The sequence below is a fragment of the Gracilinanus agilis genome, chromosome 1 (assembly GCF_016433145.1).
Source record: "Gracilinanus agilis isolate LMUSP501 chromosome 1, AgileGrace, whole genome shotgun sequence".
In the NCBI taxonomy this organism is placed as follows: Eukaryota; Metazoa; Chordata; class Mammalia; order Didelphimorphia; family Didelphidae; genus Gracilinanus; species Gracilinanus agilis.
The window spans coordinates 642,621,811-642,649,121 of NC_058130.1; the positions used below are offsets into that span (position 1 = coordinate 642,621,811).

A 27,311-nucleotide genomic window follows, 5' to 3' on the forward strand; every position below is an offset into this window, starting at 1 on the left:
ATTGCACCAATCATCCTCTCCACAGCCCTGCTCCCCCCCCCCCAAAGTCTCTCTCTCCTCCAAGTCAGAAATAGGGCTTTTGTTGCATCTGAATGCAGATTTGGAGAGCTGTAACTCCCTCCTCAGAACTTGGCTATAAAGATTACTCTTCTAATGCAAGTCTTCTGCATGGGCTTTATTTTATTCCTTCCTCTAGTTAGGGCACTGAATTACCACATTTCAAGGCATTTGCAGACAAATATAGATCTGAAACCAATGAAAGCTTCAGATTTATAGAGCTAGCTTCTCATTCCCATTGCTTTAGTGTGTGGCCCTAGTATCCCATTCTGTTGGCTTGTTGAACACAAAAAATTTTTAAAAATTCAATTAAATGTTCCCATCAAGCCTCTCTTCACTCAAAAAGGACTCATATCTCAAAATTGAATACATACCATGAAAATGAATAATTTTGACAGCCCCTGTTCACTAGATTCAAATGAGGTGAATGCATGCAGACTTAAATTCACCATTATTTTAAAGGTGATTCCACATAGTATCCAAGTTGAAGAATGATTTCTTAAGGAGATGACATACAAGATGTGGATGAATTAACCACCACTAGCCAATCATCAATTAAATCATTCTTCTCTAGATCAAAAAATAAGGCTCAACATAATTTAATATTTCACTTACTCATTCCAATCAGAATGGCTAACAAAAACATTGTTTGCCAGAAAATGCAATCACATTTGTCAAAAGACATTCCCCTGGACATGGAGTCTACCACTTCCTACTGCCATGTCATCACCAGTCTCTTGAGATGAGAAGACCTCTGAGGACCTCACACCACATTCTGGGCCATATATCTTGCACTGCCTCCTGGGTACAGTACAAGCCCTGAAGGAAATCCATAAGTGCCACTGCAGGCCAAGTGCCTTCCATCTGTCACAAAGCAAATACTTTTCCATCTGTGTGAGCATAAGGCAAACTCTACCTCCTGTTCCTAGCACCATATCCTAAGTGGGATGTGGAGAACATCTGGTGCAAAAAAAAAAAAGCAATCTTCCCTTTGATTTCAGATTTCTAATCTGCTAATGGTACCTGCCCTCTGAGGGTACAGGAGTGACACCTTCCATTCGCATTTGGTCATATCTTTCAAATCCCAGGAACTCTAAACTCCTTTAGATCATCCTTCAAACCCTATTTCAATCCCCTACCAGCCAAATCCTCATTCTGATTTCCCTGAATCTTTTTATCCCAAAGTTTTAACTTAACTCCACCCAGACCTTCCACTCTAATTTTTGGAATGCCTGTTCCATACAAAACATAATTCTTTTCATTTTTTCTTCTCCCACTCCTTCCATCTACTAGTTCTTACTAAAATCTGGTTTCCTCTTGATGACAGTCACCCTGGCCACCCTTTCAAATAATAGCTATACCTTCACTCTGGTAGAGACAATCACTGGTAAAGGCAGGGGAGTTAGAATACTCCTTCCTCCCTCTTGCCATGTTCAAGTTCTACCCCTATCTCTGTGATTCAATATCTACTCTCCCTTTGAGTCTCATACTATTCATATCGAAATCCTGGTAGCTGTTGTCTACAGACTCCTGGGTCGCTTCCCTTCCTTCCTCAATGACTTCTCTTTTCCTCAACTGCTGCCCTCATTTCAACTTAATCATGACCTACTCTTCCAGTCACACACAAAAATACTTAACCTTATCACCACCCACAAACATACCAACCTCCATGTTCAAGAATTCCAAAAATTTCCTTATTTGTTCAAAATCGATTGGTTTTTCATCTTCATCATTCCTTACAAAACATCATGCTTCCACATCCTTAACTTGAAACCCTTGATCCCTGAACCCTAAAACTTTCTTCTAGGCCATCTTCCTTGTACTAGCCGCTCTCTCCTCTTTTCCCCATCATGACCCCCTAGTTAACCAATTGAATTCTACATATCTTCCTCCTTTGATTCTCTAGGCCCCATATCATATCACTAATTATACCCAGTCAAGGCTCAGGTTGGAAACACTCTCACCATTCTCCTACACATACACTGCTAAAGGTGGAGAAAAATCATACACCTGTTCTGACTGGACCCTCTACAAATCTGTTATACAACTTGAACTGGGCCTTCACTGCAGCTAGATAATCCTACTAGAGTTCCTTTATCAATTCATTATCCCACTTTCTACAATGGTTCTTGCAAATCTTTTTGTCCTTCCTAAAACTTCCCATAACTCTTCATTCCTCACTCTCTCAGCTGGGAACCTTGTCTCATATTTTATAGAAAAATTTAAATCCATTCAACAGGAATGCCACTTTTGTCCTCTTCTATCACTTATATACCTTCTGCCACTCTATCCTCCATCACCTCATGATGAGGCTGTCCTACTCCTTACCAAGACTCATTCCTCTATATACTCAAGTGAACAGCACTCCTTCCAGGCTGCTCCAAAAGACTACATCCTTGGTCATCCCCACATCACTTATTTTCAATTTCACCTTGCCTGCTGACTCCTTCCCTGCCTACAAACATGCCCATGTCTCATCTATGCTGAAAAAAAAATAATTAAAATAACCTAATTCAAATTTACCCTTCCATCCTCACTAATTCTTGCCCTAAATCTCCTTTGCCCTTTGTAGTTTTAAACTCCTCAAAAAGGCCATCAAAAATAGGTCCCTCTCCCTTTACAATATGCTTCTGATCTTATCATTCCACCAAAACTTGCTCCAAAGTTGTCAATGTCTTGGTTGTCAAATCCAATGATTTTTTAAAATTCTTATTCTCTGACCTCTTCTCTATAGCTTCTGACACTGCTGATCATCCTTTCCTCATTAAATTTTCCAGACATCACTATCTCCTGGTTTCTCTCCCACTTAGCTGACTATACCTCATTTCCTTTGCTAAATCCTCCTCTATATCACATCTTTTAACCATAGGTGTACCTCAGGATTTTGTCCAAGGTCCTCTTCTCTTTTCCCTCAAACACCTTTTACTTAGCAATCTCATTATCTCTCATGGATTTAATTATAATCTTATTGTGAATGATTCTCAAATATACCTAGCCTTCCCCCAAAATCTCTGCTGATCTCCAATCTCAATTCTCCAACTGCCTTTCAGAAATCTTAAACTGAATGTCTAATAGACATCTTAAATTTAATTAAGTACAAAACAAAAGTCATAATCTTTTCCTTTAAGCCTTCTCCCACTCTCAGCTTCTTTTTTGTAGAAGATAAAACCATCATCCATCTTTCAGGCTCACAACCTAGGGATCAACTCTTCACCATCTCGAACCCCCCAATATCCAAGCTGTTATCAAGGGCTGTTAATTTGAGCTTTGAAACATGTCTCAAATATACCCCACTCTGAAGCAGTCCCTCACTCCTATATTACTCCAACAGTCTTGTATTACAGTAAACAACATGAAGGTCTGCCAATTTCAAGTCTCTTCCTCATTCTGACCCTTCCTCCATTTGGCTACTAAAGTAATTTTCCTTAAGTACAGGTCAGAGCATGTCACTATCCCACTTAATAAACTGCAGTACTTACTTATCACCTCCAAAAATCAAATACAAAATCTTCTGATACTCAAAACCCTTCACAACCTAGGCAGTTCCTCCCTTTCCAATCTTCTTACAACTTACTCTCCATAACATAGACCTCAATTTAGTGAAACTGGTCTCCTGGGTATTCCACAATAAGACACTGTTATCTCACAATGAGACACTCTTATCTGTCAGAGGGCATTTTCTCAGAGGGCTGTCCTCCAAGCCTGAGTTTCTCTCCCTCTTCATCTCAGCCTAGTGGTTTCCTTAATATGCCAACAAAAAAAATCTCATCTTTTACAAGAAGCCTTTCTGAACCACTCTTAATTATAGTGCCTTCCATATTCAAATTACTTCCTATTTATCCTCTGTATTGCTTGTTTTGTATGTATTTATTTGCTCATAGTCTCCTCCATTAGATTGCTAGCTCCTTAAGGGCAGGAATTCCTTTTATACCCCCCGCACTTAACTCAATGCCTGACACGTAACAGGAGATTAATAAATGTTTATTGATTGATTAATGAATAGAACAAGAAGTGTGATACAAATATGTAGGAAAAAAGTTACATCAATGTGGTCCTCATTCATTTTAAAAATATTTTTATAATCAAACAAAAAAACCTGCAGAAAAATAAATGTAACTTAGTATTCTATGACAAATATAGGAAAATTTCAATACCTTATCTGGCCACCACTGCAAATCTTCTCCTAGTGATACTGGGCTTTGCACAGGTGTATTCTTCTTATCCAAGTTTGGTTCGCCTTCCTTGCTTGTAGAGCCCCTTTCATTATCAAATGAGGCTCCATCAAGCCACCTTCGCTCACGCAAACGTAAAACGGATTCACGTTCACGCAACAGCTCAGAGTCTCTCTCTAAGGGAAGAAGGAGAACTGGTATGCAATTGGGTCACACCAGTGGGATAAAAGTAAGCCACTCTCTAGTAAAGACCCTTCAGGATGCAACTAACAGCAGTTTATCTACTGACAAAAATTTAATATAGATTTAGGTCTCAGAAGTCTGACATGCAACATTCAAAGTATTAAGCCTTTCAAATAGATGTACCAAAAGTTGCTATAAGTGGCAAATTAAAAATTCTGGAAGGGCAAAAGAGTTTTAGCAAACCAACTTATGTTTTAAAAAACACAATGCTTTTTTATTGGCTTTTTAAAAATTAAGGTTCAAAGATTGTGAACATTATACTAAGAAATTTTACTAAAATATTTATGAGCCTAATGGCAAACTTGTCTAATAAGTCAAAACTTCAACTTCTGTTAGATACATTTATGCAAGTCAAAAAAGAGTGTTTATTAGAGAGTCTCTAGTAATAAAATAAAGCTGCACAAAAAAACCTAATCTGAAAAAGTTAAGACAAATCAAATTATGTGAAGTTTATGTAAAACTTTGATAATCCAACCCCTTTCTTTAGTATTTTATAGGACTGGATTTATAAAAGTGTTTAAATAATTAAGAAATATTTAATAGTTCAAATTAAAAAGTTTCAAAGAGCCAAACAAGTTTTAAAAAGGATCCTTGTAGGAAAGAGTTCCTTACCAAACTGCTTCCCCTCCAATTGGCCTACAAACTGTCTAAAGCCAGTACTCTGCAGTTCGCTCATGCAGATATTTTTTTAATTGAGGTAATCAAAACTAACTTTCCCAGAGTCAACTATGCATGGAAAATAAGGATTAGAAACAATTCGTAGTAACGTCTTATAAATAACCTTAGGAAAGGGAAAAAAAGGAGGGATTTAGAAGGCATTATGTCAAATGTCGAACATCTGAACATGCACATGATTGTACTTTAGCCATTATGTATATACTGACTAAAACCAAGAGGTATTACATATTGATACTACACATAAAGTCATCATCATTTTCTCTTAAAAATAAAACAAAATAAATACTGCTTTTCAAGCTTTGCAAGGGTCTTTTTTTTTTTTTTTACTAAAAAGGCATTAAGTTATAAAGATATAGAATATTGGCCTATTAAAAGATGACCAATAATTCTTAATAATTTCAAATTTTTAACTTAGAATTTTGACCCAAGCAGGTATACATAAGCTCACTGGTGCTATATGGTTGATTTAAATAAAAATAAAAATGAAAAAGGCTATTCTAAATCAAAATATAGAGGTTGGATTAACAATTCAAAACTGTACTGGTCACTACTATATAAGAAGCATTTATTAAAAGACTTAGAACTGTCCAAAGACTACATTTTAATCAATTACACATTTGTTTTGGCAGTTCATCATTTATAAACCATTCTTCTTAATCTAGTTCTGAGAATATACATTCATGGTTCTAAATTCACTTCCCAGTTTTCTTCTCCATGAAACTGGGGCTAAAAGTAATAAAATAATCATGCATATTACTATGGGGAAGGGCTTACTGAATGCTGCATGTCATTGTAAAATAGAATTTGGCTTTTAGTTCATAACTAGTATCCTAGCAGAAAATGGAATTATCTAATAAAAACTTGATTAAGTACAAATCACAAATATTCCTTGATTACAGACCACGATCTAGATAAAATCATTAATATAATGTTACTGTGGCTCTTCAAAGAAAAGTGAGAACCACTTACCTGTTTTTCCCCCCAGAATCCTATGCAAATGCTAGTCAACAATAATTCAATTTGTGATAATAATTAGAAAAAAGTTGAAAGGGTAACTATCATGCATTCTATCACTAACATTCTACAATTCTAAGTACTGAGCAGAAAGAGAAAAGTGCAAAATTACCTCGAGATGAGCCTAGCCTGGAAAGTGATGAACGACGAAAAGAAGGATAGCCAAAGTAGCTAATGTCTTCTGAAAACATAGCATCAGCATCAATAATGACACTTGGGTGTGCAGAATGAATATCAGCATCAAGAAGAGACATAAGATCCTCTAAAGAAAAATAAAAAAATTAAGTCCAATATTCAAACAGTCTACTCAATTAGTTGAATTAATAAGCAAACAATAAATTCATAATAGAATTAATGTAAGCTTATAAATTGTTGAACATGTATTTATTTGTTGCTTACATTACTATTATATATAAAATTTGAAAAGTAACCAATCAGCAGGACACAAGCAATATTCAGCATCTCTTTCTACTAGTATTAAAATAAAAAAACTTGATTACATAACTAACATATTTTCTTCATAGTGAAATTTATAAGTAAATCAAGAGCCACATTCATAAGAAAACCCCTAAAAAGTTCAAGAGAAAAATCTATGCATAAGCAAGCAATTAGTATAATATACCAACCTCCAGGTAAATATGATTCACTTGCAGTATCATCCCCATCATCTCCATCTTCATCATCACGGCTAAGCAAATTATTTACAGCAAGGTTTACATCAAGATTTGTTCGCTGGAGTTCCCGAATAATAACACTTCTAGATTTCCCCTGTAAAACAACTTGGGCCTTGGGAGAAAATAAATGAAAAAGGGGTTATCATTAATGTTTTAACCCAATGTTTTGGTTTGGTTGGTTTTTTAGGGGGGGGTCCCCTATTTTCTATACTAATGCACAATAGAATACAAAAAGATTCTACTTGAAAACAGAAATCTCCTATACTTGACTTTAAAAATCAAAGTGGTCATTTCAATTTTTTAGCTGTTTATTCTACACAATTTACAATAAATGCCTTTGTTCTGGAGAAAAAAGAGCTATATGTTGGGGCTGCCCTACATTTCAAGAACTACCATGGATGGTTCACTACACAGATTGTACAGAACTCCACTCCTGTCTTTCAGCTTGGTACTTTATGGCTAACCAGAACAGGGGTTAAGAATGAGGGCTTGAAATCAGGAAGACTTGGGATTAATTCCTGTCTCTGATATTAGCTAAATAACTCTTGGCAAGTCACTCAAACTCTACGTGCCTCAGGCACTTCTCTCTAGGATTTAAAAATCAAGTGGAAAGAGTTCATTTTTCTGATGAGATCACATATTCCCACATGCTATACTTAAGTTTTTCCAAACTCACAATGTACCTTAACCTTTCTTGAATACATAAAAATATACCTGTGAAATGAGTTCTTCTGGAATGACAGATGCAGGAATAACTGGCTGGGGCTGACTGCCCAATAAGCCAGACCCTCGATCTCGTCCTGTACGAATAACTCTGGTCTGTCGTCGAGAGTCTCGAGCTCCAGCAGATGACCTACCAGAAGAGCCTCCTCCACTTCCACCCACTCCTGAACTCCAGCGACTTCTAAATATTTAAAAAATTATATAATTAATATCTTTAATTTTTGAAAAGTTGAAAAAAGATGTATTTAAGATATCCATATGTTAATATGTCACAGTACTTCATTTGGACAAAAGAATTAAATGAGGTTTTAATTAGATTTGTCCAAAGATAAAGTTGGTCAAGAAAAAAGTGTATCTGGCATAAAATGTGCTATAATTGTATTCTTTTCGAACAACTACTTATCATTTATTGCCAAAAGCACAGTGGTATATGAATATGGGGCAGAGAGCACGTTCTTTCAAAAAGCCAGTGCCAACAAGTTTAAGCCTGAGATATTTTGTAAATTTTTAAATAAAATATAAAGTTAGGGATATACAATAAAGTGCTCTGTACTTAGCAAAATTGGAGAAGGAAATGGCAAATCAGTTCAGTATCTTTGCCAAAAAAAATCTCAAATAGGGTCATGAAGAGTCAGACACAACTGAAAAATGACTGAACAGCAACTTGGCAAGATATGCTAAAGGTGTTTAAATATATTTTCCACTTGAATTAAACAAAAACTCAGACAAATACAAAGCTACTGATCAATTCAGTAATTTAATGATTCCAGGCACCTATATCTTTCCTAAAACTAACTTTTCCCAGATTTCTAGAAAGACAGAATTACTTAAACATGACTTTCAGATACTAACCACTTTTAAAAAGTTGTGGGGTAAAGGTAAATAAGGAAATATTAATACAATAATTTTAATATTTGTCCTCCTTTAAATAAGATCATTGAAAAACAATCATTGAAAAATAATCAGAAGAAACAGGTGAGCTCTCTCTACCTCAATAAAAACTACATCCTTCTAGATTTGCTATGGCAGGAAAAACAAATAAAGCCATATCACTGTGGACTCAAGATGTGTGATAAACCTGCTCATCCTTAAATAAGACAATTATACAGCCTAAGGGGGACCAATACTCAAACCTTTTCTAACTTTGTAGGACATGTTCAAACTTACATTCTATTAACATTGTTTTCTAGAACTTCCATGTCATGATGGTACAACACAGTATGACTTAAGTGGAAGAGATATTTCACATTCAAATAAGTTTACCAAACTAATGAATGTTAGAGCAAGGATTTGAAAACTTATTTCCTGACTCCAACTTGAGTGTGCTTTCTATTGTATCATGCCTCCTAGAGCCATGCCTTCAGTACTTTCTTCTTGTTCTTCAGTTGCAGTTGCTTTTCAGTTATGTCCCACTCTTCATAACCCCTTTTAGGCAGAGATGTACTGGAGTGGTTTGCCATTTCTTTCTCCAGCTCATTGTATAGTTGAGGAAAATGAGGCAAAGAGTTAAGTGACCTATCTGTTCACACAGATGGTAGGTGTCAGAGGATAAATACGAACTGAGGAAGATGAGTTTTCCTAACTCCAGACCTGGCACTCTGTTTAATGAATCTCCTAGGCACCTCTCAATATGTTCTGAGCTCAATCCATTTTAGTGATCCTTGGAAGATATGCCTAGTGGTGGGTATTGTAATATAACATCAAAAACTTTTGTAGGTGTCATTATTTATTTTAAGTTAGTACTGACACCATAAACTGCTAACAAAGCAAAAGGTAGCAATCTTATTGTCAAGGCAATAAGATGGACCTATATATGTATTAGAAACCTTTTATCTAATTTTCTAAATTTACATTGGTATTTTTTATTCTGTCATTTCAATGTACAACTATTACTAATTGGTATGTTTTCTTTTCTACCAAACAAAAGTAAATTGAATAAAAATTACTGGAAATAATTTGGACATAAGACAAGATAATTTCATTAGAATCAACATAATCTAACAAAAAAATTGCCACAAGAAATCAATCTTTGGCATTTCAAATTATATTGGGTACCAATATTAATAAAAATTAATTTGGCATGCTGAAAGTGTCACCACAAAGCTCAAATAAAAAAGTAATACTTTTAAATTTAAAAAAAAAAAAAGGGTGGACTTAAAATTGAGAAAATCAAATTGATACTGTTTCCATTTTGGCCATTGATTCTATTCTGTATCACCACCAACATTTTGTATTACTGCATAAGTCACATTTGTTTTTGACTTAAAAGTTCAGGAGTTCATAGGTTCAAAAGTTCAATCTTCTTCTCTAGGTTTAAAAGTTCATTTTCCCTATAAATTACTTTAATTAAAAGAAATGTTATCTCAATATGAGCTATACTCAACCAATTAGAGAAAATCTTCTATGTACTATTATTCTCACGGGTAGGTTAAATTAATCAGAATTTCTTGGCAACAAGATGGAAGGAATTGCTAACCTCAAATTCCAATTTTTCCTCATAATATCCCCCACAAATCTATGATGTAGTAATTAATAAGACTTTGAAACCAATCATATTACTTTCCCCATCTATGCCTTCTATTTTTTAGGACGCTTCTCCTTTTGTCTGTCAAAATGATCATCTCAGCCTTCATTCAGGGAATCTGATTAGCTGAGTAGCTAGATTTCTTTTAATGGTAATTGCTCATCGTACTGATAAATTGAACACATTTGGAACTCTGTTGCCTCAGTTTACCTTAATTTCAGTCATACCAAAATTTCAAGGTTGCAACTTCCTAATTTTCTGCTACAAATACTTGAGAGGCAGGTTTCTCTTAAGATCTTATGTTTCAAGAGCTTGAAGAACAGTAATCATTAACAATTATTTTAAACCATAATGTATCTATCAGGTTACCAAATTTCAATTCTGATTCACTGAACCAAAATTTCAAAATGATTACAATGACAAAGTTAATTAATTACAAGTGTTGGATGTTTTCCCTTTGTTAAAATAGCCTCAGTATAGAAATCTCATGCTCAGACTGCATGTATTTTTACACATATTTTTTGCATGAGAGATTTAATGGCTATTTACTTAAACCCATGTAATAATCTTGGGAGCATGTTTTCTGAAAAATTGATCTCACAAGTGAACATAAGAATCAAATTTTCATAAAGGCATTTTTGGTGAAAAACACAATCTGAAAATAGTGATCAAGAAAGTAAAAGGTAGGGGCAGGTAAGTGGCTCAGAGGGTAGAGAGTCAGGCCTGAAGACAGGTACAATTGCCAAGTCCTTTTGCCTTGAAAGCAGTACTTAGTATCAATTCTAAGACCGAAAGTAAAGGTTTTTTTTTTTTTTTAACCCTTGTACTTCAGTGTATTGTCTCATAGGTGGAAGATTGGTAAGGGTGGGCAATGGGGGTCAAGTGACTTGCCCAGGGTCACACAGCTGGGAAGTGGCTGAGGCCGGGTTTGAACCTAGGACCTCTTGTCTCTAGGCCTGACTCTCACTCCACTGAGCTACCCAGCTGCCCCAGTAAAGGTTTTTTTTTAAAGAGGTATAAAGAAAACATCACATGACTATCAGTTCACTATTTGTGAAGCTTGAAGAAGGGAAGACTTCAGGTAACAAAATAGCCTTCGAATACTTTATGTAGAGATACAATTTTTCTGAAAGTGGAATGGACTCTATCAGCAAACTGATTAACCCTCAAATCAGGTCTTCAAGCAGAAGACAGAAATCCCACCTGCTAGGTTGGAGCAGATAGCCTATCAGGCCATATATAACTGAGAGTTGTTGTGGCATCCTGGTTTCTTTCTTTTTTAAAAAACTCATTACTTTCTGTCTAACAAATCTTAGACAGATGAGCAAGGGCTAGGTAAACAAGTTAAGTGACTTTCCCAGGTTCACACAGCTAAGACGTATCTGAGGCCACATTTGAATCCAGGGACTCCTGATTCCAGGCCTGGCGTTCTATCCAAGCCACCTTATTGCTGCCTCCTCCTTCTCTTCTTTAAACCAATGCCTTCTGTCTGAGTAACAACTGTAAGACAGATGGGGGAAAAAACTAGAGTCCTCTTGGTTTTATCTAGAAGTGCTTTCAGTAAGATCTTGCTTACATGGACTTTTTGTCAAAATCTGCATAGATTTATTCTCTCCTTAACAGCTTTTCAAATGTTGGCAGTTTATACGGGGCAATCCTGCTCAATCATCTATTAACCATCTCCTTTTCTCAAAAGACCTTATACTAAACCAATGTTGCTTGGATACACTCAGTCCATAATTTTACAAGGAAATAATATATTTGCTGATTAATGTAGTTCTGGAACTCAATTTCTTCATTATGATGAGTATTTTGTATCACTTAAAAGTAAAATGTCTTTACCTTTGTCCATTTCTGACTTTGATTGGACTGAAACAAATATCACTTACCTCACCTTTTATTTGTTAATATTCTGGCCCTTTAGTCTAATCACTTAAGAATTCTTATTAGACAGAGACCACTGATTCTAAAATTACTATCAAATTATGTCTGTTAAAAGAAGTGAATCCAATTTTTCTTTTCTGTTATAAAGTGCTTTCCACATTTACTAACTTACAACTTCTCTTCTTAAAGGAAAAAAAAAAATTACATTCTACAAGATAAGGCTTCAGAAAATTGCACAAGCATGTCACCTTTTTAGGTTCTTGATCTCAAATACCATCAATTGATTTAGTCATGAGGCTCTTGTCCAGTTTTGCACAAGCATTCGTTCTTCTTCAAAGATTCTTTTGCAATGCATATTGCTCAATGAACTGCAAATTACCTATATGGCATTGCTTTAGTTTGTGTAATCCTATATGACCAAACACTCAATGAAATGATTTTTACAACATATAAATGGAGGATGAAACCAATTACCCCACACATGTATAAGTCATCTTTTCATTTCTAGTAGAAGATGGCTATATGGATGTGATTCATTCATTCTAGTAATGTCAGCTTACAGGTTAGGAGTACAGAAACCTAAAACAACATTCTTACAGTCCAAAAAAAATAAGAAATTTTTGTAATTTCTGCCTTGTTTTGGCCATGAACTTTAGCATCACTTCTATGAAACCAAGAGCACTGTTGTTGTTACTATATCATATCTGATTCTTTGTGACCTCATGGACCACAAATCAGACTCTTCCAATCTGAGAACTCATTTTCTGATGTCATGTGCTACATTGTACTTAAGAATGCTACTTTTGTACATCTAATCATTGTGGAAAAAAAAAGAACCCACAAGCAAAACTGATGTGGCCAGTGTCTTAATGGGAGCTAAAAGTTCCCTTCTAAAACTTAGAGAAGTATGTTACTAATATAGAAAATACTGTGACAGAAAAGTCTGGTAAGAACTTATTTTTTTACTTATTATAAAATAATATATTTTATTTTATTATTATTTTATATTTTATTTTATTTAAGATGCAAGACATGGCAAGATAATCCATTAAGATCTTGTTTTGCATAATCAATATGCCCCATGACCCTTCACCTAAGTAGAAAATGACATATTATTTAACAAATATTTATTATATGAACATAACTAAGGACTTAATTTTTCTTAGGCTTATCAGAACTACCAGCATCCCTACTCTTGTTCTTTGGAGCCATTATTAATAATAGTATATTCATAAACCAAAGAGAAGCACTGCTCTGACCTGGACACAACTTGTTACAAGTGAGAACTCTGAACAAAGACTGATGTAGGAGCTAATGTTTGGTGCATAATAACAATTGTAATATATAGCATGTAAACACTTCTCAGAACCAGAATAAGAATGACTAGAACCATAGCAATTATGCCACTTAAGGAAATGGCATGGACTTAGTGCATAATTTAAATCTTTTATTTTATGTATTTTTCTGCCTTTTATTTTTTTCAATTGCCAATCACATGCACCTGAATTCCCACGTATTGAGTCCTTCAATCTCTCTCTCTGTTTTTCTCTCTCTCTCCCTCTCTCCCTCTCCATCTCCCAGCCCCTAGTCTCTCCTCTGGATAACACTGAGAGACAGAGATGGGGGAAGGATTGCAGTAAGAAAAGGATGAGATCCAATTTTGACTCTAGTTAGCTTATGTGACCTTAAGCAAATCATTTTTCTGAGTCTTGGTTTCCAAGTCTACATAACAGTGATACCTGCAATCCATGCCTGCCTTTTAAAAAATTGTTTTCAGAATGATACCCACATTCAGAGAAAGAACTACAGGAGAGGAAACACAGAAGAAAAACAACTGTTTGAACACATGGGTTGATGTGGACATGATTGGGGATGTAGACTCAAAACGACCAAACCAATGCAACTATCAATAATATGGAAATAGGTCTTGATAGATGACACATGTTAAAACCAGTGGAAATGTGCATCAGCTATTAGGGGGCAAGGGGGAGGTTGAAGGGGAAGTAAGAACATGAATCATGTAACCATGGAAAATTTTTCTAAAAAATAAAAAAAATTAAAAATTGTTTTCAATCAGCCAAAATCTGCCTTCTCTCCCACCAATTCTGACCCCCACTCCAATAACAGGAAAAAAAAAAATCCTTGCTACAAATGTGCATGCTCAAGCAAAAATACTGTTTTTCTCTCACTGGTGATGTTAATAATTCAGTGCTCTAAGCCCCTCATTTTTCTATCAGGAGGTGGGTGGCATGTTTTATCCCTACTACTCAGGAATTGTGGTGGATTATTACACTGTTTGGAGAGTTCCTAATTATTTCAAGTTTTGTACAATATTGTCTTTAGCATGTTACTGAAAGTTTTCTATTTGGGCATTTCACAATGACTGGTAGATTCCTTTTATTTCCACTTAGTCTACTAGTACAAAGAAATTTGGCTAATTTCCTTTACAAATTTCTTGAAATATGTTGTCTCAGCTAATTTTGCTCATGAAACTCAAGTAATCCAATGATTCTCTAATTTCTCCTTTATTTTCCAGGTTAGTTGCTATCCCCTATGAGATACTTTACATTTTCTTCTAACTGTTTACTTTTTTGACTTTTTAAAATTATTCTTGACCTAATTGGTACATTCTACTTTTCAGGGAGTTTTTGTAGCTTAGACAAGGTTTTAAACCTATTGTTCTAAGCTATTAATCCCCTTTCCAAGGCTTTTCTTCCACAACTATCATTTCTTTCCCAAATATTTTTTCTCTAAAGCATTCACTTCATTAACTAAAATTTTGTAAAATGCCTTTTAAAAAATTGATTTATTTTATGATCTTCTAGCTGAACTTAAGCTTAAGTTATGCTTTCTGATGAGTTTTTGTTGTAGATGTTTTAAAGCCATTCTCTTCTTCTAAGTCATGTGTCTTCAATATCCCTATTACTATGGTAAGTTTTTATAATGGTATTATTCTTTGTTTGCCCATTCTTTCAGCCCACCTCCAGACTTTTGGATTTGATGTTTTAGCACTACCAAAGAAGTCTGACCAGGGTAAATCCGATTTCTGCTCCTCTAGTCTGAGCTCTTTAGTGATCTGGCCTGAGCAATGGCAGGTACTGCTGGACTCAACTGTCAGTCAACTGAAAAAATTCTGTTTTAGTAACAGAATTACAAGCTCTGCTTTCATTTGCGATTTCTGCCTAGCTATTTCTCTGTTGCTTGTCTGTGATCATGAGCTGGAGGCTGGAATTAATATTTTGCTCTAGTCCTAGGGATGTTGGCCATACCGTGGATACCTATTTCTGAACTTGCTCCTCTAACAGTATAACACGTAGGGCCCCAGGACTAATGTGAGTTGGGGAAGAAGAAAAGGAGAACACAGGTCCCTTTACCAGTGTCCTGGATCTGTGACTTAAAACTGGGTGTTGGGCAAAAAACTTTCAATTTGCACCTGTCCCCATAGTAAACTGATGTGGGTCTACAACTGTTCCACCCCGATTCACAGTCTTTCCTTAGATGCTAGTATTCTCTGAACCAGGCCCCATCTCCAGTGTCTGCACACCTCCCTATCTCCTAATGCCAACTCAGATTGGGAAAATAACTCACTGAACCTTTTTCCTAAATTCTGCTCCAACGGGATTCACTTTGAATCTATGGTATTTTTTTAGGAGGGTGGGAGGAGGAAGAGGATGGCACTTACTACACTGCTTCCTCCTAATACACCATTTTTGTTCTACTCCCTCTGATCATAAATGCTTACAGTATTATGAGGCTCACTGATCATTTGAAATTTATAAACCATGAAGTGACAAATCACAAAATTCTGTCACCTATTAGGTAATCTCCTTGAAAATGGACACCATTCATCATTCATTCTTTTTATTTTTTAAACCTATACCTTCTGACTTAGAATCACTATGTGTATTGGTTCCAAGGCAGAAGAATGTTAAGGGCTAGACAACAGGGGTTAAGTGAGTTGCTTGGGGTCACACAGCTAGAAAGTGTCTGAGGCCAGATGTGAACCCAGGATCTCCTGTCTCCAGGCCGGCTTCTCAATCCACTGAGCCACACGGCTCCTCCCCTCTCCTCTCTATCCCCAGACCTTTCATCTTAAATTTGTGCTAGGCTGTGTTCTAATTGCTGAATACATTGACTTATTTGCTAATATAGAATAGCTTTTACTGGGGAAGCAGCAAGATACAAGGAGGAAAAGCACTGACTCTGGATCCTGGGAGTGACAGTTTAGCAATGATTCCCAAAGTGGGCGCCACCGCCCCCTGGTGGATGCTGTAGTGATCCAGGGAGGAGGTGATGGCCACAGGTGCATGTATCTTTCCTATTGATTGCTATTAAAATTTTTTAAAAAAATTAATTTCCAGGGGCGCTAAGTAATGTTTTTTCTGGAAAGGGGGCGGTAGGCTAAAAAGTTTGGGAACCACTGGGTTAGGGTGTCTGTGTGATCATGGGCAACTGATGGCACTAATCTGGCCCTCAGATTTCTCATCTATAATATGAAAGAGTGAAGTCTTAGTAACCTCTAAGATCCCTTCTACATATATATATATATACACATATATATATATATATATATATATTTCTAAACAACTCTAAAGTCATAATACAATCTGCCATTAAGTGAGAACAAGAGAAAAAAACCTGAAACATTACAGGAAAATACAAAATTTTATTACTTAATTGCAACAAAAATAATCCATCAAAATAGCGATCATCCATTGTCAAAGAAGTATCAATATATCAATATGCACAAATGCTCTGATGCTACCTTCACAACAATCATTCCTTCTATGGTTCTATATTTTGTCATCTCTGGACATAAAATGATGGTAAAAGGATCCAAGTTCTTGAATCAAGAAGGACATTCTACTCATCTTTTGGACCTCAAGATAGAAAAAGTACCTGGGCTAAACACTTCCAAGCAAGTATTGTATTTATTTTTTTGTCTTTATGTATTTATGTACATATTGCCACCACTAAATAAATGTCCTTAGAGCAGGATTAGCTTTATATAGTCAGCAACTAGAACAGAGGCTAGCACAAAGTTGGCTCTTGGAAAATGTTTCATGCTTAAATGATTTATACTAGAAGATGGTAGTAGATTACCGTCAAAATTAACAAGCTCAACAGTTAACTTTCATATGTCACTTGAAAGTTATCAATGCACTTTTTTGCATTTTCCTAGTTTAGGCATGTAAAGTATATTTCTCTAGAGTAAATTATCTACAAAGAGACAACTTCTGGATATTATAATACATTTATTATAATGATATACACTCCCTTAGTTTCTGTATATAACTATCAATTGTAACAAATAATTTCATCAGTGTAATAGTACTGCTCTTCCACAAAAGCCAAAATTAATATTTTGGGGATTAAATTAAATTTCATTTTAATAGAGGGAATTAGCATTTATATGATATCTACTATGTGCCAAGCACAATGTTAAACCTTTTATACAAATATTATCTTATTTGATCCTCACAACACTGAGAAGTAAGTGCTATTATTATCCACATTTTACAGTTGAAGAAAATGAGGCAACTCCAAATGACTCATTCAGTTGCATAGCTAATAAATGTCTGAAGTCAGATTTATACTTAAATCTTCCTGACTTCAGCCCCAGTATTCTATCAACTATATCACCACCTAAATATTTTGTATAGAGTTCTGGATCATACAATGACAGATTTAGACCTTAAGAAGACAGAGTAAAATATGTTTGATAATGCCGCAGATAGACTGAGTAAAAAAAGAAATGAGCAAGAGGAAAATTGAACATACACCTTTTCACTAGATGATTACAATTTTATTAGCAAATTTGGGAAAAGAAGAAATATCGGGCTAATACAATAAAGAGTTAAAACCCATCTACTATTAGTTGTAGTTAAGGTAAAGTTTTGAACAAAACTTTCTTCCCAAGGGCTTTTATTTAATCAAAATTAGTCCTACCCTTGTTATTTAAACTTAGATGTTATATGTTTACATTACTATCAAACTAGTTGTTCCATTCTTTGAAAATAGTGAAAAAAATCAAACCATGATTGAGTCACCATAATAGCATCTTTGAAAATAAGACGTCTAATCATAATCCTATATTCGACAAATGTCTCTTTTTAAAAAATAATTAAAATGTAGACAAATGCCATCATGCTAAGGAAATGGGCTTCATATTACAAGGAAAGATATTGTATTTTTTTTTAAACCCTTGTACTTCGGTGTATTGTCTCATAGGTGGAAGATTGGTAAGGGTGGGCAATGGGGGTCAAGTGACTTGCCCAGGGTCACACAGCTGGGAAGTGGCTGAGGCCGGGTTTGAACCTAGGACCTCCTGTCTCTAGGCCTGACTCTCACTCCACTGAGCTACCCAGCTGCCCCCTGTATTTTTTTAACATGAAAACTGACAGAGCTTTCAGAAAAATTTTGTTCCCATTTTTCCAGTTTCTAACAGAAGTTTAAAATTTCCTATGTAAAAAAATTACAATTCATAATTTTTGGCAGACATTACAAAATCATCCTCTTAAAAGACAACTGTCCAAATATTACTAAAACTGAGTTCATACACACAATGTATTTACCTAATGCCCCCAAGACCATTAAAAAGGAAATTGAGATATTTTAAGATTAAAGTGTTAAATTAAGTTTTACAAAAGCTTAAAGAATGCTTTATTCCTCAAAAAAAAAAAAAAAAGTGTGGGTAGAAGAGATCATATTCAGTTAAATTACTTAAAAGTGTACTTAGTCATTCAAGATTTCTGAGAAAGCCAAAAGCATTTAATGCTTTTAGTTAAAACTTAAATAAAAGCTTCTCATCATAAGATCTGGTAGAAGTTTTATCTGCTATGTGTAAAACACTATGCTAACCACAAAGAGAAAGACCACTTTCAAAATATCACAATTTACGTTAGCTATCTGTTGTAAACATATTAACACTCACTTTTCTCTATTACTTTAGGTAAATACAACATTTGATCATTTAATTTCATCATCTCTGAATCCATGAAATGATTTCTTTTCATACTCTCACTTTAACATTTCTCTTCAGCCTGCAACCTAAGCTTCCAAAAGGATGGAAGTAGTACTTTTTTTGATTTACCTCTTCCTGTATTAATCATAAATCATTAAATTTCCCATCACCCAGTATTTCCAATCATTTCCTCTAGAATTTACCTATTCATAAAAACTATTAAATATATTTTAACATTACAAAATTTAAAATTTTAGTTTTTAAAGGCTAAAACTTATTATGATTTAAAAGTATTTTAATGCATTTCTTTAGGACTGTGGTTAACAAATGTTTGGTAACGTTTATTAAAATTTCTAACTATAATTCCATTTGTCTTTATGATCTAATATTGATAGTTTTGGTTTTCATCAAAGAAAGATGTTTCAAATGAAAATGGTATAACAAGAAAAGCTTCAAAGGGAGAAATGATATGTTAATAATAATAAATATGGCATATTTATTATTATTAAATAATTATGGTTTATATGATGAAAATAAGATGTGGGTCACTTCCTATGGCTACAATTTAAATTTTTATTACAAATACTGAGAGTTGTCTGGCATTTGAAAACTAAACTGTATATAAGACAGATGGTTAGAATGAATTTATTAAAAGGGAAAAAAATACAAGTAAAACTGTCCTTTATTTGTGGTTCAAATCATGGAAATACAGAATATTGGCTGTAGAAATGTGAATGTTCCAATAATTGATCTAAAATGGCTATAAAACAAGTATAATGAAATGAATGAATGGCTTGATTCCCATATTAAAAAGTTTAAATGCTGGGCATACAGATCTTATCATTATGTCTTAAAATCATGCTTTTGGTCATCAAGTCAAATATCGATCTTTTAAAAGCTTTAGTAACACTGTTGATAACATAAATGAAGAGCTCCATTAATATCAATTCTACATATACTGTTATTTTACATCTAAATAGTCTAGTACAATTAAACATGAGATCACTGCCTAGACTACTAATCAATGCCCTCAATTCTAGCTAAATCACTTCTGACTCTTTAGTCTTCTTTATGCATATAGTAAAACAGTTTATATGTGTATAGACACATACAAGACTATGATACAAACAAATTGCAGCCTCAATCCTATCAAAACTTACCCAAGGGTGTTGCCTGCCAGTCTGCCCAGAGTTTCAGAACCAGACAGAAACCATGGGGAGTCACTAGTCCTGCCTGGCCTGGATGTCCTTCCTGCCCCTGAGCCACTGCTCAACTTTGAACTGAAAATAAAAGATGGTAGATCAGTCACAAAACAATCCCAAATGGGTTAGGAACAAAACCTGGAATCCCAGGTCTCAAATCTCAGGGACTTATTCTGGTAACATACCAGCTTAAGCAACACCCTTGGGGAATATTCCATACTAATCTAACTAAAATTACTAAAATTTTTACTTGAAATTAGAAGATATATGTCTAATATGTTTTATTCACAATAGCAATCCATTTTGTTCTCATTGTAAAAATGTTCAACAATGTAATTACAAATAAATTTAAAACATAGCATTTAGAGTTGATACTCAAAAAAAATTATCAAAGATATCACCCACCAGTTTTTAAAGCCCTCAAATTTGGGGTCACTTATAAACATTAAGACAAATTTTTAATGTGACTTAAAAAAGGCAATCCAGTAAAAATACTTATACCCCGAAAAGGTCTACTTTAAAGCCTATTAAAAATTTCAAAGCATTCCTTCCAAAAAGTTACTCCAACTAAATTAAAATAATTCTCTGCTCCACCACTGATTTTAATTTTATATTCTATATGAAAAACTAATACAAAAAGAACTCAGTGAAAATGAAAAATATAGTTAAAACTATAAAGAGGTTGTCTATTTCACTCTGATAAAATATAATGCCTTGCTTTTAGTTTTGGGGACACACAAAAATAAAGGCTATTAAATTAACTTATCCAAAATTAAACAAATTAAGTAGAAAAGTTGTATGGCCTTACCCATCATTATTATCAGGTTTACCCAATTCCAATCTGTCTGGCTGCACTGAAAAACCAATCCTGCAGACTCTACCATCCTAAATTTGAGAGAGAAAAAAATGAAATACTCATGGAAGGGTCAATATATAAGTATTCCTTCAAAGAGGATTTATACAGGCCTATCATGGGCCCAAAACTGAACTGGCACTCTGAGAGACCACCTGCCCTCTCCCCACAAAAAAAAATTCTTAATCCCAAGTACCTTATGTACTTAAGACATAAACATATATCAAATTATGGGAGAAAAATCCAAAGGGCTTTTAAGTTCCAAAGAAATTCATATGGTGGGGAAGCCAAGATGAGGGAGAGAATATATGGACCCATCTGATCACTACCAAATTATCCTCCAAAAAACTATGATAACATACATTAGAATGAATTCTGGAGAAGTATAGCCTACAAAAAGGCAAGGTAAAATAATTTTTCAGTCCAAAGCAACTTAGAAGGCCAGCATCTGGGATCTAGTGCACTTGTGGGAGGGGTGGAGAGGAGGGGAAAGTGAAATCACAAAGTAGTATGCCAAGCCGGGTCTCACCTCGGCAACAGGCCTTGGACATAGCTAAAGCAGCAGCAAAGATTTCCTGAGATCTCAGCCACAGATGGCAAAGGGAGTCAGAGAACTGCTCAGAAAGATATCATGGGGGTCCCTTTGCTGGTGCTGGATGCAAGACTCTTGTCATATTGCCCATATGCAGTCCTAAGGAGTACTCTCAGGGGGAGGAGCACTAGCACACTCCTGGTCACAGGAGAGCAAGGGACCCAGTCACAGCTGCAAGGCAGAAAGTCCAGAGCAGAGGCCTGGACAATATTAAATACACCTCTCCATATATCATCCCACTTTGGAAGAACTGACAGCAGGATTCCCAGAGCCAGCTCTAAAGGCAGCTGTAACACAGAACCTGAAGCCTGGAACAATGCTCCCTTCACCACTGTTTTTTGAGAACCCAACTTTTAACAGTTTTTTTTTAAATTAAAAGAAAAGATAATGGCTATAAAATGAGGAAAAAAAAAACAAAAACTTAAGATAAAAAGTCATTTTGGTTACAGAGGACCAAAACACAAACCAAAAAGTCAATAAAGTCAATACTGCTGAACCCAAAGCCTCCAAGAAAAATACTCCTAAGCCCAAAAAAGAATTAATGGAGGAGCTCAAAAAGGATTTTAGAAATCAAGAGTGTTAGAAGAAAAACTGGGAAAAGAATTGAGTGATAAAAGGAAAATGGGGATGATATGGGGGGGGGGGGGGGAATGTCTACAACTTTGTTAAAAGAGGCACAAAAACAGAATGGGTGAATTGAAAGGAGTCACAAGAATCCAAAGAGAAAAACTCCTTTAAAAAGCAGAATTGGCTAAATGGAAAAAGACATACAAAAAATGCATGGAAAAGAAAAATTTCTTAAAATCAGAATTGGCCATATAGAACACAAATTCACTAAGGAAAAGAACTCTTATTAAAAAGTAGAAATAGCCAGATGAAAAAAAGAGGAACAAAAGCTCACTCAAGAAAATCATGTCTTAAACATTAGAATTGGGCAGATAGAAGCTAATGATTCCATGAAATATCAAGAAACAATCAAAGTCAAAAGAATAGGGAGGGGAAAAAAAAAAAGAAAATGTGAAATATATCATGGGAAAAACAACTGATCTAGAAAATAAATCCAGGAGAGATCATCTAAGAATTACTGGATTATCTGAAAGCCATGTTCAAAAAAAGAGCCTAAACATTATCTTTTCAAGAAATCATCCAGGAAAACAGCTCTAATATTCTAGAACCAGAAGGCAAAATCAGAACGTAAAGAATCCACAAATTATCTACTGAAAGAGATCTTAAAAGAATAATTCCTAGGAATATTAAGCCAAATTCCAGAATTTTCAGGTCAAGGAGAAAATACTGCATGCAGTCCAAAAGAAACAATTCAAATATTGTGGAGCCAGTCAAGATAACACAAAATATATAGGAGCTTCTACATTATAGAATTGGAGGGCAAAAAACCTAGGATTTCAACTAAGAATCACCCTGCAAAACTGAGCATAATCCTTCAAAGTAGGAAAAATGAGTATTTGATGAAATGCAGAACTTTTCAAACATTCCTGACAAAAAGTTCAGAACTGAATAAAAAATTTGACTCACAAATATGAGATTCAAGAGAATCCTAAAAAGGTAAACAAGAAAGATAAATCAAAGACATTCAATAAGGCTAAACTGAACATCCCAAAATGGAGAGATGATTCTTGTAACTCAAGAGAATTTTATCATTATTAAGGGCAGTTAGAAGGAGTATATATAGACATAGGGAAAGGGTATGAGTTGAATATGATAGGATGATATTGCACATAAGAGAAATGAAAGAGCTTTTACAGGAAGGGGAAGATGAACAATGTGGGACAGGGAGTATATGAATCTTACTCTTACTGGAATTGGCTGAACAAGAGAAGAACATACACAATCAATTGAATAGACATCTATCTTACCCTACAAGATAGTAGGAGAGGAAGGGCTGATAGAACAGTTAGGTAAATTAGGGGAGGTCAGAAATTAAACAGGGGGAAATAAGATGTAGAGTAGTACACAGTAAGCATAATGGTGAAAAAATTTTTATCACATCTATCAGATTGGCTATTACAACAGAAAATGAAAAAGAAATAACTTGGAGGGGATGTAGGAAAATTAAGACACTAATGCACTGTTGGAGGAGTTGTGAAATGATTCAATCATTCTGCAGAGCAATTTGAGCCTTTTTCCAAAGGGCTATAAAACAGTCATATCCTTTGACCAAGCAACAGTATTACTAGGTTTGTATCTCAAACAGATAAAAAACAAAACGGAGAAGTACCTGTATGTACAAAAGTATTTAAAGGAACTGTTTTTGAGGGTACAAAGATTTGGAAAGTGAAGGGATAGCTGTCAATTAGGGAATGGCTTAATAAGTTACAGTATATGATTGTAATGGAATACTACTGTGTTCTAAGAAATGAGAAGCAGGAGGTGCTCCAAAAAGCCTGGAAAGACTTATATATATAACTGAAGCAGGGTGAAATAAGCAGAACCAGGAGAACATTGTAACAGTGACAGGAATACTATAAAATTAAAAAATGTGAATAACAGCTATTCTCAGCAATACAATGATCTAAAACTATCGCAAAGGAGTCATGATAAACAATGCTACCTGCTTCTAGAGAAAATGAATTGAATCTGAATCGAGACTAAAGAGAACTTTTTTTTTCAATCTCATTTTTTTCTATTTGAGTTTCCTTCCAAAAAAAGAATACTATGGAGAAGTGATTACACATGTAAAACCCATGAGATTGTTTACCATCTCAACTAGGGGAGTGTGGGGAGGAGAGGCAGAAATTGCAGCTCAATATTCTTTGAGAAATGTTGGAAACTACTTTAAATATATTTGGGTGGGGAGATTAAATTAAATTTTAAAAGAAATTAATAGTAAAAATAAAAAGACAAGAAATCAGCATCCCAGAAAAACTATGATCTTGAACAAATCATTTAACATCTCTAGGCCTCAGTTTCCCCACCTATAAAATGAGGTGCCAGAAACATATCTCTAGTCTGTTTTTCTGTTCTATAAGTCTTTAAATTTGCAGGTCATGGAGGACCCAGGATGAGCATAATTTTACTGGGTAATTATGATCTTTACTAAGTAACATGGAGATAATATTAAATGTCTACACAGATAGTTCAACTTCAATAGATTAAATATTTACCTCAAGAAGAAATGCAGCATGATTTGGTCCTACCACACATTGTTTAATAGTAGCCTGTTCCAATACATTCAATGGAGGGTGACTGAAAAATTTAAAAACAAATATTAAATAAATTTTAAACTGGGGAAGGAGAAATGGGGCACATATTTAAAAAGTATTAAAACTTGAATTGACATTCAAAATTATTAAAATTTCTATATGAACTAAGATACCCATTAATCACTAATGATGATGAACCCAACATACATGATTATCACAGGCTTCATTTGTATAAACAGGGTCCATGGAGTCAAATGACAAAATTTGTAAAATCAATGTCTATATAATAAATACCTCAAAACTACTAGCTTGGCTTGAACTGGCATAAATAAGTTAACAAACTCTAGAAAGCATGTTACTGTCGCTTTCTTTAATGGAACAATGAAATATCATTCTTGAAAAAAAATCTAAAAAATTTTACCTGTTTAAATTATACTTGTTCAGTTTCTCTGACACTTCTCGTAACCTGGTAAAAACAAATAAATACCCATTAGTGGATATGCTGAACAAAACAATTACATAGAATAGTAGAATATTCCCATCTGACAGGTACTTTATCCATTATTCCAATGGTTCCCAGTGTGGTAGCACCAACAGGCTCACTGTTAAGACTCACTGATGAATCATAGAAAAAGCACACTTCAATTCCATAAAGATAAGGACTAGCTAGACTCTATCAGTCTCCTCTTCCTTCTATCATTACAGATAACCCCACCTTTTTTCAAAGCCTATTCCCCTCATTCAACCAGTCAGGCTACTTATTTTCCCCTAACAACAAAAGTTGCTTCTCCCTGGATGTTCTTGCACAATAAAATTTAGAATGGAATAAAAAGAAAAAGGAAGGATTTATTAATTTCAAGATACAGATCTGATCTAGAACAAGGAAAAGACTAAAGAATAGGGCTTCTGGTCTAGGCTATCCCACTTACCAAAGTGTGAATAAGTTACTTAAACTATGGACTCAATTTCCTCACCTGATAAATCAAGATACTTCAGATGAATATGCCTTACACAGTTGCCATGAATATTTAAATAAGATAATGTAAATGTATTTAGATTACTATAATCCACATTATAAAAAGATGTTGATTTTAATATTTTCTAACAAAGAAAATGTAAGCAAAGTTAATCAAATTAATCTAAATTAAATTGTAATGATTTTGTTGTTAAATTACAAAATAGGTAATATCAAATTTTAACTAAAAATATCAAAATGTAAAATATATAATTACATTTTAAGGCATGACTTCATTAAAGTAGACAATTTTATCCTTTGATTCTGCTTAGTAGAAATTTTACTTTTAAGTAGAGATAGGCCCTGAATCCATAGTATCACTGATATGGGGAGCAATCTTACATATTATATTTGTAACAGTCAATCCCATTCAACACCTTCTCTGCTACTGAGAGTTGCCTACAATACTTCAGGGTCACACATTTTAGCAAGGTTAGTACTATCAGAGGCTGAACTTAAGCCAGGATTTCCTGGATTTAACAATAGTTCTATATCTATTATACAATAAGGGCCTCTCTTAAGTGACTATGTTGATACAAAAAAAAGTAATAGGGAAGATAATAAACATTAGGGGGAAAGGGGATTTCCAATGAATATGTTCACTTGAGATGAGCTTTGAAGGATGCTACATATTCTAAGAGGAGGTTATTTGAATAAGCATGAAAATTAATGATCAATTCCCAATTATCCTAGAAACATTTTTTTTGCAGAAGCCAACTTAAGATGAAAATTTTGCCAAAAATCTGTTTGAGCACATTTGTCCAGGTTTTCATGACAGTGCTTTCTCCTAATTCTCCTAGCTGTCTGACTACACTTCCTTTTCAGTCTCCTTTGTTAGATATTGAACCAAGTTGTGTCCACTAACCATGGGTGTCTCCCAAGGATATGTCCTCTTTCCTCTTCTTCCAAAATATACTATTTGCTTCATCTCAACAGCTACCATGCATTTAATTATCATATTTATGTAGATGATTCTCAGATCTGTTTACCCAGACCTAACCTATCTTTTGACCTCAAGTCATCTATGATTATCTATTGCACATTGATCTGAATGTCTGAGACAACTTAAATTCAATGTCCAAAATTGAACCTTCTTTTCTAAGTTTCCCTATTATTGTTAAAGGGGGCCATCTACTAGCCTCCCAGTAATCCAGCCTAACAATAACCTAGGTATTATCTTCAATCCCTGACTCAACTCTCTCACCCTGTCTACCCCCACCATGGCCAATATATTACTAAGGCTTGTCATAACATCTCTTATTATGTGAGCTTTCTCTCCTCTGTCATTGCCATCCTCCTGGTGTAGGCCCTTAATCACCTCATGTATGGACTATTAACAATATCCTACTGGTTGGTCTCCCTGATTCAAGTCTCTCCTTATCCAGTATATCTTCCACTCAAAGCTATTAGTGCTCTCCCTAAAATGAAAGTCTGACTTCATCACCCTTCTCCTGCCTAACTCAATAACCTCTCATGGCTTCCAATTACCTCCAAGATTGAACATACAATCTTCTGGCTTTTAAAGTCTTCTACAACTGATCCCTTCCTACTTTTC

The 27,311-nt window shown here is 34.7% G+C and overlaps 1 protein-coding gene across 1 annotated transcript in view; it reads right to left on the reverse strand.

Moving 5' to 3' along the window:
• The window catches only part of UBR5 (ubiquitin protein ligase E3 component n-recognin 5), a 179,179-nt gene that overhangs the window by 102,716 nt on the left and 49,152 nt on the right, over positions 1-27,311 (reverse strand). The window contains exons 2-9 of the mRNA XM_044684009.1: positions 25,163-25,207; positions 24,703-24,784; positions 20,944-21,020; positions 20,094-20,213; positions 7,553-7,742; positions 6,791-6,950; positions 6,277-6,426; positions 4,212-4,405 (exon numbers count right to left, since the gene is read on the reverse strand). Of these exons, the coding sequence (XP_044539944.1) occupies positions 4,212-4,405; positions 6,277-6,426; positions 6,791-6,950; positions 7,553-7,742; positions 20,094-20,213; positions 20,944-21,020; positions 24,703-24,784; positions 25,163-25,207 (1,018 nt within the window). The remainder of the gene's footprint in view (positions 1-4,211; positions 4,406-6,276; positions 6,427-6,790; positions 6,951-7,552; positions 7,743-20,093; positions 20,214-20,943; positions 21,021-24,702; positions 24,785-25,162; positions 25,208-27,311) is intronic.